The 19,124-nt window shown below is 44.6% G+C and overlaps 2 protein-coding genes across 6 annotated transcripts; both read left to right on the top strand.

Moving 5' to 3' along the window:
- The first annotated feature begins 410 nt into the window (after window positions 1-410).
- Window positions 411-8,723, top strand: dpm1 (dolichyl-phosphate mannosyltransferase subunit 1, catalytic). Its single transcript, XM_035740764.2, has 9 exons — window positions 411-593; window positions 1,476-1,575; window positions 1,688-1,721; window positions 1,811-1,887; window positions 2,160-2,185; window positions 2,348-2,443; window positions 5,539-5,607; window positions 6,580-6,694; window positions 7,183-8,723. Exons 1-9 carry the CDS (start codon window positions 463-465, stop codon window positions 7,285-7,287), a joined length of 753 nt encoding a protein of 250 aa, XP_035596657.1. The 5' UTR covers window positions 411-462; the 3' UTR covers window positions 7,288-8,723.
- A 131-nt stretch (window positions 8,724-8,854) lies between these two features.
- On the top strand, window positions 8,855-17,929 carry adnpb (activity-dependent neuroprotector homeobox b). 5 transcript variants are annotated; one of them, XM_035740769.2, is made up of 4 exons: window positions 8,855-8,926; window positions 13,208-13,323; window positions 13,663-13,755; window positions 13,892-17,929. In XM_035740769.2, the coding sequence occupies exons 2-4, from the start codon at window positions 13,216-13,218 to the stop codon at window positions 16,745-16,747; spliced, it is 3,057 nt and encodes a 1,018-aa protein (XP_035596662.1). In that variant the 5' UTR covers window positions 8,855-8,926; window positions 13,208-13,215; the 3' UTR covers window positions 16,748-17,929. The 5 variants fall into 5 exon arrangements, with proteins under 5 accessions (XP_035596662.1, XP_035596661.1, XP_035596658.1 ...); XM_035740768.2 differs by lacking the exon at window positions 8,855-8,926 and adding an exon at window positions 8,934-9,565; XM_035740765.2 differs by lacking the exon at window positions 8,855-8,926 and adding an exon at window positions 9,573-10,239.
- Window positions 17,930-19,124: the final 1,195 nt, after the last annotated feature.

Genomic DNA, 19,124 nt, shown 5'->3' on the forward strand with positions numbered 1-19,124 from the left:
ACTCCGCTGTCCTGGCGTCGTGAGGGAGTTTGTTCCACCATTGGGGGGCCAGAGCAGCGAACAGTTTTGACTGGGCTGAGCGGGAACTGTACTTCCTCAGTGGTAGGGAGGCGAGCAGGCCAGAGGTGGATGAACGGAGTGCCCAGGTTTGGGTGTAGGGCCTGATCAGAGCCTGGAGGTACTGAGGTGCCGTTCCCCTCACAGCTCCGTAGGCAAGCACCATGGTCTTGACACTCCAGTACAGTAGGTAGTGATGTATGCACATTGAACGTTGGATGCGATCCGCCAACCCAATGCCAAAGAAGAAGAAGAAATCCCGTACAGTCAAATATATTTATAACTATTGTATGTGGCGCCACCCAGTGGTATGTATATTATTAGGAACCAAATAGTGAAGAATTTGTTGCACGGGTAAATATTTTACAACGCACCCGCATCCGGCTCAACAACATTCCAACCAACATGGCAAGCCGAAAAGGTTCACAGCAAAGCCGGGGAGATGGTGATAAATACTCGGTGTTGTTGCCCACTTACAATGAACGAGAGAATCTACCGCTTATTGTGTGGCTATTGGTAAAATACTTCGGTGAAAGGTAGATAATTTCAGATTATGTTGTCCGGAGTGTGTGACAAGATGTCAGTGATAAACTGTCACTAAAATCAGATTTGCTAAGAGGGGACAGCCCTTTGCAATCTGTTGCGGGTGGGTATAATTTGTGGAACGTTCCAACAGGAATCTGTTCCTAAAACGTCTAAAGTATAAGGTTATCAACAAACAGCGCATCCAAAGTAGCATGATCAATTCACCTTGCTAACTAGGTCCCGAATGGGCATCAATTTACCACGGAGTTTATTCTTAATGTTTGCCCATAGGCTACCAGAGTGAGAACAGACATTTTTCGGGAATAAACGTGGTGAGTGGAAAAACTTAATGAGACAGCCCATTCCCTACCCGGTATCTTATTCTGCCGCTATACAACTTTGTATTTACTACGTTTTTGGAACATATTCCTGTTGGTACGCATCACAAATTATAACCACCCATCTGTTGCTGTGATTACCAGTCGCTCATGGATTATTTCAGTGTGTGTGTGTGTGTGTGTGTGTGTGTGTGTGTGTGTGTGTGTGTGTGGAATATGACTTATATAAATACCTCTGAGCTTATTTCAGCTGTTTTACCTCTGCGGTCTTCATAACAACAAAAGGCAGTTGTGGATGGGCCAAGCAATGATGTAAACATGCAACATTGTACTCCATAGACATCAAAGACTGCAATAACATTTTGCAGATGGTACCTTTATAAGAATATGGCATTTATCTCATATTTGAACATGTATTGCATTTTGAAAGACTGACTGAAATTCAAGCTGTAACTGGAACTATGATAGAGCTCATTGTAAAGTCCCTGTTTTCATCAAATGTCAGATTAGCATTTGTTGTGTGATGGGTTGAAACGCCTTTTTACTTATTCACAGTGGATACGAGTACGAGATTATTGTCATTGATGATGGAAGTCCAGATGGGACACTTGAGGTGGCAGAACAACTGCAGAAGATATACGGAGAGGACAAGATAGTAAGTGAATTTAATAGATTAGTTGTTATTTTTGTATATACTTTAACATTCACGTACCTGCTGGCAAAGCAAGACACTCATTCACTCTCTGCTCTTTGTGGTTATTTTTCAGCTCCTTCGACCAAGAGCAAAGAAACTAGGGTTAGGTAAGTGTCACATACTCATTCATCACAGTGTTATTGAACACTATCTCAGGTACACATGTCAGGTAATGTCCTTTTAATTCTGCATTCAGGAACTGCCTACATCCATGGCATTAAACATGCCAGAGGGAACTATGTCTTCATAATGGATGCAGACCTCTCCCATCATGTGAGTGGATCTCCTGTATCTCTGCACAATACAGTATCAGAGAAGCAGGTTGGGATAATGGCACCGGACCCTGTACATACAATAATAACAATTTTAAAATGTTTCCAAGAACATACTATTTCCTAGTCCCTTTTTCTAATCAAGAGGTTACTTGTGGTGTTACATTGCTTGGTTGGATATTTGTATCAAAATGCTTCATTGCCAGGATAATCTTTTATGAAATCCTTTGAATGCATACATCCTAAAATACATACAATTATCTTTCCTTGCAGCCTAAATTTATTCCAGAATTCATAAAGTAAGTCATCTATTTTAATTCATCGCAAAATGTGAATGTGTATATTTTGGGGGGAAATGTAGAACGTAGAATTCAGAATATAGTATGTCTGCTAGCAATCTACATCTCTACCATGTCATCATCTGTTTCCAAGTATCTGATGTGAATGTGTTTGTCTCCAAGGAAACAGAGGGAAGGCGGGTATGACCTTGTGTCAGGCACCCGATACAGAGGAGATGGGGGCGTGTACGGATGGGACCTGCGCAGGAAACTCATCAGGTGACTGCAGGGGCACGCCCGTCTGCTACATCTACACTACCATTCAAAAGTTTGGGGTCACTTAGAAATGTCCTTGTTTTTGAAAGAAAATAAACATTTTTGTCCATTATGTTGTAAATTACTATTGTAGCTGGAAATGGCAGATTTTTTTATGGAATATCTACATAGGCGTACAGAGGCCCATTATCAGCAACCATCACTCCTGTGTTCCAATGGCATGTTGTGTTAGCAAATCCAAGTTTATAATTTTAAAAGGCTAATTTATCTTTAGAAAACCATTTTACAATTATGTTTGCACAGCTGAAAACTGTTGTGCTGATTTAAAGAAGCAATAAAACGGGCCTTTAGACTAGTTGAGTATCTGGAACATCAGCATTTGTGGGTTCGATTAAAGGCTTAAAATGGCCAGAAACAAAGACATTTCTTCTAAAACTCTTAAGTCTATTCTAGCAAGAGGACAAAAGGAGCAAGAGGACATTAGAGTATTTAGTTTGAGAAACTCTTCACAAGTTCTCAACTGGCAGCTTCATTAAATAGTACCCGCAAAACACCAGTCTCAACGTCAACAGTGAAGAGGTGACTCCGGGATCCGAGTTGCAAAGAAATAGCCATATCTCAGACTGGCCGATAAAAAGAAAAGATTAAGGTGGGCAAAAGAACACAGACACTGGACAGAGGAACTCCGGCAAACAGGCAAAGCGCCAATACAGGGCTAAGATTGAATCGTACTACACCGGCTCCGACGTTCGTCTTATGTGGCAGGGCTTGCAAACTATTACAGACTACAAAGGGGAGCACAGCCGCCAGCTGCCCAGTGACACAAGCCAACCAGACGAGCTAAATCACTCCTATGCTCGCTTTGAGGCAAGCAACACTGAGGCATGCATGAGAGCATCAGCTGTTCCGGACGACTGTGTGATCACACTCTCCGTAGCCGATTTGAGTAAGATCTTTAAACAGGTAAACATTCACAAGGCTGCGGGGCCAGACGGATTACCAGGATGTGTGCTCCGGGCATGTGCTGAGCAACTGGCAGGTTTCTTCACTGACAGTTTCAACATGTCCCTGATTGCGTCTGTAATACCAACATGTTTCAAGCAGACCACCATAGTCCCTGTGCCCAAGAACACTAAGGCAACATGCCTAAATGACTACAGACCCGTAGCATTCACTTCCACACCCATGTTGACCAAGTGCTTTGAAAGGCTGGTAAAGGCTCACATCAACACCATTATCCCAGAAACCCTAGACCCACTCCAATTTGCATACCACCCCAACAGATCCACAAGTGATGCAATCTCTATTGCAATCCACACTGCGCTTTCCCACCTGGACAAAAGGAACACCTACGTGAGAATGCAATTCATTGACTACAGCTCAGCGTTCAACAACACAGTACCCTCAAAGCTCATCACTAAGCTAAGGATCCTGGGACTAAACACCTCCCTCTGCAACTGGATCCTGGACTTACTGACGGGACGCTCCCAGGTGGTAAGGGTAGGTAGCAACACATCTGCCACGCTGATCCTCAACACTGGAGCCCCTCAGGGGTGCATGCTCAGTTCCTTCCTGTACTCCCTGTTCACCCACGACTGCTTGGCCAGGCACGACTCCAACACCATCATTAAGTTTGCTGACGACACAACAGTGGTAGGCCTGCTCACCGACAACGACGAGACCTCCTATATGGAGGAGATCAGAGACCTGGCCTGGTGGTGCCGGGATAACAAACTATCCATCAATGTAACCAAGACAAAGGAAATGTTTGTGGACTATAGGAAAAGGAGGACCGAGCACGCCCACATTCTCATCGACGGGGCTGATAATGGAACAGTTTGAGAGTTTAAGTTCTTTGGTGTCCACATCACCAACAAACTAGAATGGTCCAAACATACCAAGATTGTTATGAAGAGGGCATGACAAAGCTTATTCCCCCTCAGGAATCTAAAAATAAAAGGATCTACAGCTGCAACATCGAGAGCATCCTGACTGGTTGTATCACTGACTGGTATGGCAACTGCTCGGCCTCCGACCGCAAGGCACTACAGAGGGTAGTGCGTACGGCCCGGTACATCACTGGGGCTTAGCTGCCTGCCATCCAGGACCTCTACACCAGGCGGTGTCAGAGGAAGGCCCTAAAAATTGTCCAAGTCCCCAGCCACCCTAATCATAGACTGTTCTCTCTACTACCGGATGGCAAGCGGTACCGGAATGCCAAGTCTCAACAGTTTTTACCCCCAAGCCATAAGACTCCTGAACAGGTAACATTTACATTTACCAAATGGCTACCCCAGACTATTTGCATTGTGTGACCCCCCCAACCCCTCTTTTACGCTGCTGCTACTCTCTGTTTATCATATATGCATAGTCACTTTAACCATACCTACATGTACATACTACCTCAATCAGCTCGACTAACCGGTGCATGTGTATAGCCTCACTACTGTTATAGCCTCTCTACTGCATAGAGCCTCGCTACAGTAATTTTTCACTGTCTTTTTTACAGTTGTTTTCATTTCTTTACTTATATATTGTTCACCTAATACCTTTTTTTAACTTAGAAATTGCACTGTTGGTTAGAGCCTGTAAGTAAGCATTTCACTGTAAGGTCTACCTACACCTGTTGTATTTGGCGCACGTGACAAATAAACTTTGATTTGATAATCAAACCCACAAATGCTGATGCTCCAGATACTCAACTCGTCTAAAGAAGGACAGATCTTTTGCAAAATGGTTTTCTAATGATAAATTAGCATTTTAAAATGATAAACTTGGTTTAGCTAACACAACATGCCATTGGAACACAGGAGTGATGGTTGCTGATAATGGGCCTCTGTACGCCTATGTAGATATTCCATTCAGCCGTTTCCAGCTACAATAGTCATTTACAAAATTAACAATGTCTGCACTGTATTTCTGATCAATTTGATGTTATTTTAATGGAAAAAAATGTGCTTTTTTTTAAAAAACAAGGACTTTTCTAATTTACCCCAAACTTTTGAATGGTAGTGTAGGTTGTTGGCCGTCATTTATTCAGCTTATACAGAAGGCAAGTATTAAACTCTCGTCTGTGTGTGTCCCTCCCTCTCTAACAGTCGGGGAGCGAACTATGTCACACAGGTGCTGCTGAGACCTGGGGCATCAGACCTGACTGGCAGCTTCAGGTAAGGGGCTAAATGTAAATAGGTGTGAAGAACAGCAGGCACAGCAATCACACCTACAGTTGAAGTCGGAAGTTTACATACACTTAGGTTGAAGTCATTAAAACTCGTTTTTCAACCACTCCACAAATATTTGATGGCTAGCACGGGGGTGGCAGCATCATTTACATTTAACATTTACATTTAAGTCATTTAGCAGATGCTCTTATCCAGAGCGACTTGATGTGGGGTACTTTGCTGCAGGAGGGACTGGTGCACTTCACAAAATAGATGGCATCATGAGGAGGGATTATGTTGATATATATATATATATATATATATATATAGAGAGAGAGAGAAGCAACATCTCAAGTTTAAGCTTGGTCGCAAATGGGTCTTCCAAATAGACAATGACCCCAAGCATACTTCCAAAGTATTGGCAAAATGGCTTAAGGGAAATAAAGTCAAGGTATCGGAGTGTCCATTGCAAAGCCCTGACCTCAATCATATAGAAAATTTGTGGGCAGAACTGAAAAAGCGTGTGAGAGCAAGGAGGCCTACAAACCTGACTCCATTACACCAGCAATGTCAGAAGGAATGGGCCAAAATTCACCCAATTTATTGTGGAATGCCTGTGGAAGGCTACCTGAAATGTTTGACCCAAGTTAAACAATTTAAAGGCAATGCTACCAAATACTAAATGAGTGTATGTAAACTTCTGACCCTCTGGGAATGTGATAAATAATTATCTCTAATATTATTCTGACATTTCACATTCTTAAAATCAAGTGGTGATCCTGACTGACCTAAGACAGGGAATTTTTACTGGGATTAAATGTCAGAAATTGTGAAACTGAGTTTAAATGTATTTGGCTAAGGTGTATGTAAACTTCCGACTTCAACTGTACTTACATACTGGTACATCTTCCTTTATCTTCCTTAGTGTGCCAGTGTGTGTTATCTCACTGTTTTGTTTTTTATGCATGGTGATCTCAGGCTTTACAAGAAGGAGGTACTGGAGAGACTGGTGGAGAGGTGTGTGTCCAAAGGCTACGTCTTTCAGATGGAGATGATTGTCCGTGCTAGACAGCTGAACTACACCATTGGAGAGGTGAGGCCTTTTTTGGGGGGGGGGGGGGTTGTGTCATTTTGTTTAGTTTCTTAATCATGAGATGTTTTATTTGTTTTTATCGTCGAGGACCACATTTGGACACAGTGTTTTAATTAATACTTTTAAATGCTATCCTCTGGGAATACATCTGTTGTATATGTTTTCACCCAAATAAATTAAGTTATGTTAATCATGTCAATAGGTTGTATGTAGCTTAGTTAAATAGAGTTTTATCTACTTTCCCACAGCCAGATTAACTTGTGAATACCATTTTGATGTTTCTGCGTGTAGTTTGAAGGAAGTTGCTATCTTTTGTACAATTGCTAACTAGCGTTAGCGCAATGACTGGAAGTATATGGGTACACTACCTCTTAACTTTCTTCATACTGGAGGCAGATACATACAAATGGTATCCTGGAGTTCATCTGACTCTTCATTGCCAAAATCCAATCTATCCCTTTAACTATAGTTTTCCTTCTTCCAAACAGGTTCCAATTTCGTTTGTGGATCGTGTTTATGGGGAGTCTAAACTGGGAGGAAATGAAATAGTGTCGTTCCTGAAAGGACTGCTTACTCTCTTCGCGACAACATGATTTATGATGCTCTAGGTTTGGACTCAGCAATGCTTTTTAGTTTTTCAGTCATGGCCTTCAATGCAGTAATGAACCTACATCAAAATCAGTAGCGTAGGACGCACCCCCACAGCACACGCGAGGCTGGGGCCCCCAAGCTTTAGGGAGCATCAAACAAACTTCTATTTTGGTTGGGGAAGATAGCAAGTGAACACTTCATAAGCCGTGGCAAAATGTTTAGGATTACAGGAAATTTGCTTTAAAACTGTGGGGTGGGGGGCTAAACTCTATGTCACTGATAAAAATGAGAAGGGGAAATGGACAGACTATGCTCCTTTCTATGAGTAGTTGATTATTGACAAGTCAAAGCATAGAAAGTAATACATTAAAATATGAATTCTTCACTGCCTCTGCTTCAGATGGATCTCCAATCATACATAAAGATGTTGAAGCATCAAGCTTCTTCCTATGTATTATTGTAGATTGATTAACTCCTTTCTGTTCATTACTTTCATATTTTGGTGGGTTTACACTACCAGTCAAAAGTTTTAGAAAACCTACTGATTCAAGGGTTTTTCTACATTTTCCTATATTTTTCTCTCAACCAGCTTAACGAGGAATGCTTTTCCAACAGCCTTTAAGGAGTTCCCACATATGCTGTGCACTTGTTGGCTGCTTTTCCTTCATTCTGTGGTCCAACTGATCCCAAACCATCTTAATTTGGTTGAGGTCGGGTGATTGTGTATGCCAGATCATCTGATGCAGCACTCCTTCTTGGTCAAATAGTCCTTACACAGTCTGGAAGTGTGTTGGGTCATTGTCCTGTTGAAAAACAAATGATAGTCCCATTAAGCGCAAGATTGGGTGGCATATCGCTGCAGAATGCTGTGGTAGCCATTCTGGTTAAGTGTGCCTTGAATTCTAAATTAATCACTGACAGTGACACCTGCAAAGCACCCCCACACCATCCCACCTCCTCCATGCTTCACAGTGGGAACCACACATGCGGAGGTCATCCATTCACACACTCTGCGTATCACAAAGACAAGGCGGTTGGAACCAAAAATCTCTGGTGGACTTTTACCAAATAGGGCTTTCTTCTGTATACCAACCCTACCTTGTCACAACACAACTGATTGTCTCAAACGCATTAAGAAGGAAAGAAATTCCACAAATGAACGTTTAACAAGGCACACCTGTTAATTGAAATTTATTCCAGGTGACTACCTCATGAAGCTGGTTGAGAGAATGCCAAGCCTGTACAAAGCTGTCATCAAGGCAAATGGTGGCTACTTTGAAGAATCTCAAATATAAAATATATTTTGATTTGTTTTACACTTCTTTTGTTACTTACTACATGATTCCATATGTTATTTCATACTTTTGATGTATTTGCTATTATTCTACAATGTAAATTAAATGAAAATAGTAAAAATAAAGAATAACCCTTGAATGAGTAGGTGTGTCCAAACTTTTGACTGGTACTGTATATATTTAAGCATAAAATAATAATCACCGAAGTAGTGCACTGACCCTTTACTAGTCCTTTATTAGCAGACCAAGATAGCCATCTGTGGCGCAGTTGACAAATAAATCTTAGCACCTCCCCGGAAAAATATAACAGCACCCCCACCCCCAAACTACTTCCTATGATCAAAAGGTATGAATACTTTCTGAAGTCAATGTAATTCCACTTTGATATTATGGGGTATTGTGTGTAGGCCAGTGTCACAAAATCTCAATTTAATCCATTTTGAATTCAGGCTGTAACACAACAAAGTGTGGGGGAAAGTAAAGGGGTGTGAACTTTCTGAAGCTAATGTATGTAACTACAGCTGATAGACCCGAATGGACCCGACCACGGCTAGAGCAGTGATCACCAACCGATCTCCATGGAATTCCTAGTCAATCACAAAACATTTATTTAAAAACTCCAACGATAAAGCCTTGGTTCCTATATATATATATTTTTTTGTTGCACTGTTGGTAGTCTACCACTGCTCCCTCCCTTCCCTCAGACTGACCATCAGATGCAGGCAATCAGTCCAGAAATATAATTGCAAAATGGTCTGAAAAGAACGACATTGAAAGGGCAATTTAAGCTTAGCCAATATGCATTGATTATGTATTGGTCCTATAGCCTACTGCACAAACCTCATTGCTACGTGACTGTTTTTAATTGGTTAATATTGCATAGGCTTACGTTTGTACGTTTATAAAACAAATCTGAACGGTAGGACTCGACTTGCATTTTGACTCGAGGTGGTCTAGCTTTGGATAAAAGCTTGATTTAGAAAAGGTCGGTGACTTCTGTCTTGTAGCATATTTATTTTACGCTAATCAGGTGAATTTATTGACATATTGAAGGCCAAGCCAGCATATAAAGACCTATTCATTAACCAGAAGAGCAACTTGGCTGATAATTGTTTTTTTTGTCACTCTGGTCCAATTTCTATTTATTTTACCTTTATTCAACTAGACAAGTCAGTTAAGAACATTCTTATTTTCAATGACATGGGTTAATTGCCTTGTTCAGGGACAGAACAACAAATTTGGACCTTGTCAGCTTGGGGATTCAATCTTGCAACCTTTTGGTTACTAGTCCAATGCTCTAACCACTGGGCTACGTGCTGCCCCAATGGGTCTGATCTAGACCCAGACCCGTTTGGGTACGGATCTAGGTCCCCCTTTTAAATAATGATCGGGTCCGTCCGGGTCTGATTGTCCTCAGGTCCGTTCGGGTCCGGATCCGAGAATACCTCTACTTGGAAGACAAGCCATGCACAGCAAAAAGCTGAGAGACCTCCAAGGAGGCCATGTTATACTATCACCCATCAATTGAAATCCAGTATTCACATGATGAGGTCTCCATCCACCCCCACCCCAATCTCTCCAAGGGGCCCATGCTAAAATGGACAGAACAATATGCTCTCAGGCTTGGTAGCTGCCCAATCTCTGAGGAAAGTAGTCCCGGTGAGTTAAGTGCCAGCATAGAACAGCGCCACCTACTGTTCTCATTGCTCTCTGACATTGGGCAAATGCAAAGGCACTGTGTTGGTACTGAGGCACTGTATACATCCGACCCTCTGCAGGGGAGGGCGCCCGTTGTAGCTAGTCCTAACGCATGCGTTCACGCTCAACTAGAGGGTGCCTCCTGTTGGTTCAATCTGGTAATTGCAGATCGAGCTTGTTTACCCCAATCCCCCAGGCATAGAATTTGACAGACGTTGAAGAACGACCGAGGCCAAAATCCGAGGCCTGTTTTGCACGGTAAGAGGTTAGACTTGTTTACCACAGAGTAAGTTAGTTTTATAAGTCTCGACTCATTTTGATATCACAATTAGCTTTTTATGCTAATCAAACATATGTCACTTCCGCCCTTTCAATTGCGCCATTTTGGATAGGGCAGTTTATAGTCTAGGATGGGTGTATTGTCTTTATAGGGAAGAGATGGGTATGCATTATTATCAGTAAACAGTCACAGAGTTTACACAGTTTTGGATTAGGTGTAACTACGTCGTAATATTTAAAACAGCGCTACTTTATCTTGTCCTGCAATGGGCATTTTCGATGTTTATCTAGCTAAATGAGTTCCAGCGGCACTTCATCCCCGGCATCCGAGAAGGATACTCTGTGTCGGATAGTGAGAGGAGTCGAGCTCCCTCGCGGTGTGGTGTGACCGCTTGGAGAGTAGACGGCAAGGCGGTTATTCCCGGCTGCTTATTTGGAGGAGTAGAAGGGAACGTGAGAGTGCCCAACGATTTGTCTCACCGTTTATCGTAATTGAAATAATTTACGCCAACGGGACCACCGTATTTCAAACCAGGTAAACTCGTCACACTCCGCTTTTCATACAACCTCGCTAGCTAGGAGGGTTAACTACGATGATGCGTTGCTTCTATTCGTTCCTAGCTAAGGTCGGCGAACAATGTAGACTTAAGCTTTATGTATTGATGATAACAAATTAAACAATATTACGTGGAGTGTTATGATACCGTATATCTTAAGTTGTCGGTGACATTGTACCACTTTTGGCCAGCTAAACTTGGGCACTGAGTAGCGCTCAAAATCTGCACCTACTGAAGAGGTGCGGGGCTCCTTTCTAGTACTCTTGTAGCAGCTGCTAGCTCGCTGTGTTTTACTTGCGCTTCCCTTTGTGGTGGGTGACTCGCGACTGCGAGGAAGCAATCAGCTATCGTTCTGGTAACAGTATTACCAAGTCAGACGTTATTAAGGTGTAGAAAGAACCATGAGGTATGATTCACGTAGTAGCTAATCGTGTAAGAAATATTTGTATCCTCTTTCATTGGTCGACCAGATAGCCATATACGATATTCATCATTGACTTCAATTAAAGCCATCATTTTGGCCAAATTGAAGGAGGGAGACGATAGCTCGTAACCTCCTAACGTCACTCTCCTAGTTAATACACATTTGACCTTTATCAAATGTATTGGTATTTTTTCCCCCATTATTTAAAATATAACTGAACCGGGGTGTTATAATCTAGCTGGCAGCAAACTGGTACGTTAGTCACAGACTCATTCAGCAACTTGCCTACAGCGTGTGCGTATAGGTGACAAGGAGTTGTGATCTGCAGGTCGCACATTTGATTTTGAATGTTGTAACACAAGTGACGTCAGATGGCTAAGTAAACTCACCTCACAATTATAATGGCGATCTGATATAATGTTGCTAGCAACTTATATAAGGTGTCAACATAGTCTTCGAGGTTGGTTTTATACGGGTACTCTATTGATTTAACAATATGTTCCCATGGTCCCTGTGTGGAGGCCATCAGGAGGCCATCAGGAGAAACAATGTGGTGATCCTGATTTAACCTTTTGGTCATTTAGATAGGTATTCCACTTAAATGCCAAGTCTCTTCCTTTTGGTGTGTGTGTATGGTCATCGGTGGCAGTTTGCTAAAAGAGGGTATGACTGATACAATCAACTTTTATTTTTGTAAACAATGTGAGTTTGGAGGATCTTATGGTGACCAGAGGGAATGTCGTCATTGTTACTTTGAGGACAGAACACACTTATAGATTTTTTTTGTTACATGAGTCTATATTTTACCCATTAGGCCATCTCCTTTTGTCCTCTTCCTCTCCTCTTCCTCTTGCCTCAGCTGTAGAGTGGCTATTCTCTGCCAGCTACCCACCCAGCCCCCACTCCCCTCCCCCCCAAAATACACTGCAGACATATTGTAAATGTTGGGCTCTGCTGCTGACTCAATAGGAGGCGCCATTCCGTGATTGCAGAGAGGCTGCAAAAAGGGGGCAGGCAGAGCAATGGAAGCCTTACATAATGGAGGCAGAGCTGTCCTCTAGCGCCATCTACAAGCGATGGGAGTAAGCCCAGCCAGCAAGGGAGACGGGCAGCCAGACGACATTCAGCTCAGCAGCACTGTACCATAGTTGCATCTTCTGGAACATACAACTAGAGCTATGACATCACTGGATAGGGGAAGAGTGTTTGGTCCCATGCTGCTTGTCACTAAAGTTTCTTGTCCTATCTGACCTTTGACCTGAGTAGAGCATCCATTCTGCAGTGTTTTGATTGTTTAGCGTTGACTGGAATATATAATAAATCAATCAGTCCAGACAGACATAAAGACGGTGGTAGGGCCATTATGGATAGACATGAGTAATGCTGCTGTGGAAAACCATTGATGGTTTTATGACGAAAGGTGACTGACAGACAGCTGGTTCTTTTGTGGCCTTCCCCCCCCCCCATAGGTGCACTAGTCACTCCAATGATTATGTTAATGTAACTCTAGTGTAATTCTTTGGGATGTGTGTTTTGGTCACCCATGATAACACAAAGGTTTTTGTGTTGGGTCTGTGGAACTCTTGCCTCTTTACAACAATGCTTAGTACATATGTTGACCTACCTGACCTCACCTATTAGTCACACCTGTGTCCCTCCCTTCTCCAAGTGGCCAGCATGTTCCAGCTCCCGGTCAACAACCTGGGCAGCTTACGGAAAGCCAGAAGAAATGTCAAGCGGGTTCTGGGAGACATCGGGCTGGAGTTTTGTAAAGACCATATTGAGGTGAGCAGCACATGGAGTTCTACTGTTCTATTATCTGTGAATGAGCATCATGCCTTTGACCACACTGGTTTTTCAAACATTAAGAAATAATAGCTCATTCATGAATAGCTCATTAAACAATCAGTCATTGTTTCAGCCATCAAAGCAGGAGTTGTCAAATTTCTCATGTTTATGATGTCTGTCACTTTGTCAGTTTGAAGTTCTATTAAGCCCAGTCCACAACCATAATAACATTCCCAAAGGTTGTGGCCTTTAAAACCCCTCCTAGCAAATCACCTCGATCTGACTTGATTTTTATTGATGTATATATTAATTGTGATTGTCATTCTCTCCCCTTAGGACTACAAAGACTATGTCCCTAATGAGTTCTACATCAAGCACACCACCTGGGATGATGTGTGTGTGTGGGATCCTTCACTGACCAAAGCCCAGGTGAGTGACTCACTGGAACCCACTGTTCATTGTATTGTTATTGTGTCTGCTTATTTTCAATAAACAATGTATTTACATTTGATAAACATCAACAGCTGACTCGCCGCTGTCGTCTTCTTTTCCATTTGTTTCCCAGGAGTACAGATCAAAGCCTTTCTGTTGTTCTGGCTGCCCCTTCTCCTCCAAGTTCTTCTCAGCGTACAAGAGCCACTTCCGCAATGTCCACAGTGAGGACTTCGAGAGCCGCATCCTGCTCAACTGCCCCTACTGCACCTACAATGGGAACAAGAAGACCCTGGAGACGCACATCAAGCTGTTCCACATGCCCAACAACGTGGTGCGACAGGGTCCCGGAGGCATGCAGGGGCTGAAGGATGGCATGCAGCTGGGCAAGAGGCCTGGAGAGAGCATCGAGCAGGCGGTGTACTACTGCAAGAAGTGCACCTACAGGGACCCGCTTTACAACGTGGTGCGCAAGCACATCTACAGAGAACACTTTCAGCATGTGGCTGCACCCTACCTGATTAAGCCTGGGGAAAAGGCCACACCTAACGGTGCTGGTGCGGGCTCAGGGAACACAGACAGCAGCAGCAACACCAATGTCAATGCTAACAGCAACACCATCCACTGCAAGCGCTGCCTCTTTGTGCTACGCACCTATGAGGCACTCGTGCAGCATGTTATTGAGGACCACGAGCGCATTGGTTACCAGGTGACTGCCATGATTGGTCACACAAACGTGGTGGTGCCACGGGTCAAGCCTGTCATCATGGTATCCCCCAAGCCGGGGGAAAAGACTGTAATTGGTGTAGGACCCAAAGGTCAGCTGGTGACCACCACAGTGGGTGGAGTCCGCTCCCTTCCCACCCAGCAGCTCAGCAGGATCGTCATCCCAAAGTCAGGCCTAAGCTCAACGGGACTCCTGTCTGGGTCTCACCTGAAGCAGGGACCTTTTGGGTTAAAGAGCGGGACCACTCAGTCCTTCTCTATAGGCGGGCAGCAGGTGAGAATCACTCTACCCGGCAACGCACAGGTCTCTGTGCCCCAGCATTCGCAGGCTGCCAAACAGAACCTCCCTGGTGGCTTGCGGAGCCCCATAGTGGTGAGTTCCTCCTCGTCTACACTCAAGCCCACCCAGCTGAACTCCCGGGTCCAGGCAGCTGCCACCACAGTGGCCTCAGTCACGGCCAAGGGGAAGGGGGGCACTTCAGTCCTGGGCACGTCTTACACCCAGAAGTGGAAGATCTGCACTATCTGCAACGAGCTGTTCCCTGAGAATGTGTACAGCTCGCACTTTGAGAAGGAGCACAAGGCGGAGAAGGTCCCTGCAGTAGCCAACTACATCATGAAGATCCACAACTTCACCAGCAAGTGTCTGTACTGCAACCGCTACCTGCCCAGCGACACACTCCTCAACCACATGCTGATCCACGGCCTGTCCTGCCCGCACTGCCGCGCCACCTTCAACGACGTGGAGAAAATTGTGGCACACATGCGACAGTCCCACCCGGACGAGACGGTGGGGCCGCGCACTGACTCTCCTCTGACTTTTGACCTCACTCTGCAGCAGGGCAACCCCAAGAACGTCCAGCTGATTGTCACCACCTACAACATGAGAGACGCACCAGAGGAGTCAGTGGCCTTCCATGCCCAGAGTGCCTCCTCTTCCACACAAACTGGCAAGAGGACAGTGCCCAGCCAACCCCCAAAGATGCCCTCTGAATCCGAAGATGGTTCGCCTCCCAAGAGTGCACCTCAGGCGGCCGTGCCATACAAGAAAGACGTGGGCAAGACTCTGTGCCCGCTGTGCTTCTCCATCCTCAAGGGCCCCATCTCTGATGCACTGGCACACCACTTGAGAGAGAGGCACCAGGTCATCCAAACAGTGCACCCAGTGGAGAAAAAACTCACCTACAAATGTATCCACTGCTTGGGTGTGTACACAAGCAACATGACTGCCTCCACCATAACACTGCACCTGGTGCACTGCCGTGGTGTGGGAAAGACCCAGAATGGGCAAGACAGCAGGCCTGCGCCCTCCCCCAGGGTCTCCCAGGCTCAGGGCACTGCCCTCAAACGGGCTGGCTTTGAGAACTGTGACCCTAACGACCCAAAGCGCCGTAAGCTGCCGCCTGGAGAGCATGAGGGCTCTGCGGCTTTTGTAGAGAATCCAGACGATCCTGTCAACCTGGTCCTTGACCCCAAAGGCCACGAGGATGAGTCGTACGAGGCGCGGAAAGCCTTCCTGACGCAGTACTTTAACCGTGAACCCTACCCAATGCGTAGGGAAGTGGAGAAGCTAGCCGCCAGTCTGTGGTTGTGGAAGTCTGACATCTCCAGCCACTTCACCAACCGCAGGAGGATATGCACGCGGGACTGTGAGACCCAGAAGGCCAAGGTGTTGCTGGGCTTCAACATGCGGGAGGTCAGTCGGCTCAGCCATGAACTTACCTTTGACCCTGAGTGCTTGTCTGAGGGCAAAGAAAGTGGAGAGGTATTAGAGAGGCGGACGTCTAGGACGTGTATTGGGCGGTCTGAGCAGGCCATCCTGCGCATAGAGGAGAGAGCTGCGGCTAACCATGGTACTACACTCCAGGAGGGTACGCCAGCAGGGTCTGACAGTGAGGCCAGTGCCACCACCCAGCCCAACGGTGGTGCCAAGAGTGACCAAAACAAGATAATCGAAAGCACCATAAAACAGAGAGGGCCTCAGTATCTCTCAGAACCCATCGCTATTGACTCCGACAGCAATGAGGATGAAACGGATGAAGAGGATGATGAAACTGGAGTAGTAGAACTGAATTCCACGGGTAATGACAGGCTGGCTGCAGAGGGAGAGGTGTTGGGGACAGGAGCCCACTCTAGCTCAGACCTAGAGGATATGGAGGATGGGTCAGAGGAGGAAGAAGAGGGTCATGTTGAGAATGGATATGGCTCCTCGGCGTTGCCGGAGAGACAGGTTAAAGGGAAGGAAGCTATTGCCAAACTGTGACACCCGGAAAGTGGAAAAACAAGTGTCCAACTTGGCAAGCAGCAGGTCTGACTAATGGACACACACACAGGCACACATAAACAAATTATACGCACACAGATAAGTTACTAACATTTGATCCATGCTAACAACTCTGCCTCACCAAAACTCTAGAGCTGGAAATGGTCAATGATGACATGAGGGACAACAAGGGGAGAGTGTAAAGGAGAGCTTCTTCCCTTTTCACTTCAACAAGCCATCCAATGGTGTTTGGTCAAGTCAAAAGCCAATTGAAGGTGCTCTGCAGTGAGAAGTAGTTAGTAGTGACTTAAGATTTGTGAACAAAGATTGAACTTTTCCTCTAGGGGGAAAAAAAGAAAACACTGAAGATGCACCAAATGATAGGAAATGGGTTGCCTTCTATTTACTTTACTACAAAATTCAAATAAGTACTTATTCTTGTCCAATTGGCCACAAGTTACAGTGTGGCAAAAACATTTGAGTCATTACGAGTTACAAGGTTTGAAGTAAAACTAGACTATCCCAAATGTTTCATGTAGTCATGCGGGAATAGCTCATGTATATTTGTACAGTCTTTTAGACATGTTTGGAGAGAAGTTGCTGTAGATGTACTCATACAATATTAGCTATTCTTTCTGTATACAAGCTAGCCTCGTATGTTCTACATTGGTTCGCTAGACAATAGATGTCGCTTTGGTGGCTGGTATTTTCTGTATGTTTTTGTTTATTTTTTAAATAAATCCATTACATTTTTGCTAAATAATATATCTATATATAAATGCAAATTTAAATGAACATAATCGATTGCTTTAGTTTTCGGTCTTTGCTGAAGATTGATTGATTGTACTTTTTTATTTGCAGTAATAACTTTGGTTCTATTGAAAAAAACTGTTTCTCATATCTTTATCCTCCCACTTGGTTAGAGTAAAGGGGCATTTCAACTGTTCTCTGTAGCCCAGTGTTTGTAGTCTAGATTGTACTTTTTTTTGTCTTTTTTCGTGTACCTACCTTTTACTTATTTTCCCCCCGAGAATGGATGTTTGCTGTCGCCTGTGAAACCGAGAGAGCATTTGCTATTAATTACTTTTCTGTGGGTTTTAATTTGTGATCTTCAATTTGTGTATTTGTTTTTGTTTGACATTTTTCACTTATGAACAATAAAGTGCTATATTGTGCTTCTCACAGTTCTCCTAATCTTGCCTTCCCCCCCCCCTTTCCTTTGTCTTATTCTCTTTCATGAGACACACCCCTTTACAGAGACTGTTCTGTTGTTTCAAGAAGTAGCACCACAAGTCAGCTGTTCCAAATGAAACCCACAAGCAGGACAGTCACTGGTGGTGACATCCTGTTATCGCAGGTATTTATAGAGAATCCTAAACAAGGTGTGTAATATATGGGGTTCCAATGCTTTGTGAATTGTTTTATTTCACCTGGAACAGAATAAACATGTTGGCTATGTGAGCTATGCAAGTCTGTGAAAGTGACTGGAGAATTATGTATCTGAACTAAATGCACCCATTGGTGAGATGTTGATGAGAAGTCAACAGTTGGGCTCAGAAGAGAATGCATGTATAAGGCTAACCCATTGTTGAGGCGCACCATCTACTCCTATGTGAATCAATCAGGAGCCAAACCAAAACATAATGACTGAATCCTATTGACTACCTTTGTTTGATTGTGTTGTCGTGATCATTTATATATGAGGAAATCATTGTTACAAATGGGGGTGTATTGTGCTTATGTTTCATACCATAGATAGGCTGACAGTCACTTGCCTCCTGGTAGGAAGGATATAAAATGGAGTGAAATTGCCCCTCTAAAGAGAGAGAGCACCCTCTCCCTTGCTGGCTTGCTCAGTGTTGCTATGCTGGTATGAGGAGCAGCAGGGAGGGAGGGAGGGAGTGGCAGGGGGAGGCTGAAGGGAGGCGGGGGAGGCTGGAAGAGAGGCCTTGCAGACTGGGGGACGTGGAGGCCTCATCTGCAGTGCTGTGAGCAGCAGGAGTGCTAAGCAGATTGAGGGGGAAGGGAGACTGAGCGAGCGAGAGAGGGGGGAGGAAGGGAGACTGGGAGGGAGAGAGGGGGGAGGGGAGAAAGGGAGGCAGACAGGCAGGCGAGGGGGGAAGGGAAGGATGTGAGAAAGGGAGGGAGACAGGCGAGAGGGAAGGTGAGGAATGAAGACTTAGAGGGAGAAAGGGAGACCGAGAGAGGGAGGGGAGAACGGGAGAGAGAGGGAAGGGGAGAGAAAGGGAGCAAAAGAGAGGGAGAGAAGGGGGAGCTGAGAACGGAAGAGAGACTGGGAGGGAGGGGGAGGGGAAGGGAGTGAGGCGGTGAGGAAATGGAGCTATGACTGGCGCCCCCTGGAGTTAGAGACTCGCTT

This window comes from Oncorhynchus keta, chromosome 28 (genome assembly GCF_023373465.1).
Source record: "Oncorhynchus keta strain PuntledgeMale-10-30-2019 chromosome 28, Oket_V2, whole genome shotgun sequence".
NCBI classification, from domain to species: Eukaryota; Metazoa; Chordata; class Actinopteri; order Salmoniformes; family Salmonidae; genus Oncorhynchus; species Oncorhynchus keta.

Coding starts and splice junctions, on each gene's coding strand:
- dpm1 (XM_035740764.2), top strand. CDS start 463: ATGGCAAGCCGAAAAGGTTCACAGCAAAGCCGGGGAGATGGTGATAAA. Junction 594..1,475: donor GTAAAATACTTCGGTGAAAG/GTAGATAATTTC, acceptor ACTTATTCACAG/TGGATACGAGTACGAGATTA. Junction 2,186..2,347: donor TTTATTCCAGAATTCATAAA/GTAAGTCATCTA, acceptor TTTGTCTCCAAG/GAAACAGAGGGAAGGCGGGT.
- adnpb (XM_035740765.2), top strand. CDS start 10,083: ATGTTATACTATCACCCATCAATTGAAATCCAGTATTCACATGATGAG. Junction 13,324..13,662: donor TTTGTAAAGACCATATTGAG/GTGAGCAGCACA, acceptor CTCTCCCCTTAG/GACTACAAAGACTATGTCCC. Junction 13,756..13,891: donor CTTCACTGACCAAAGCCCAG/GTGAGTGACTCA, acceptor TTTGTTTCCCAG/GAGTACAGATCAAAGCCTTT.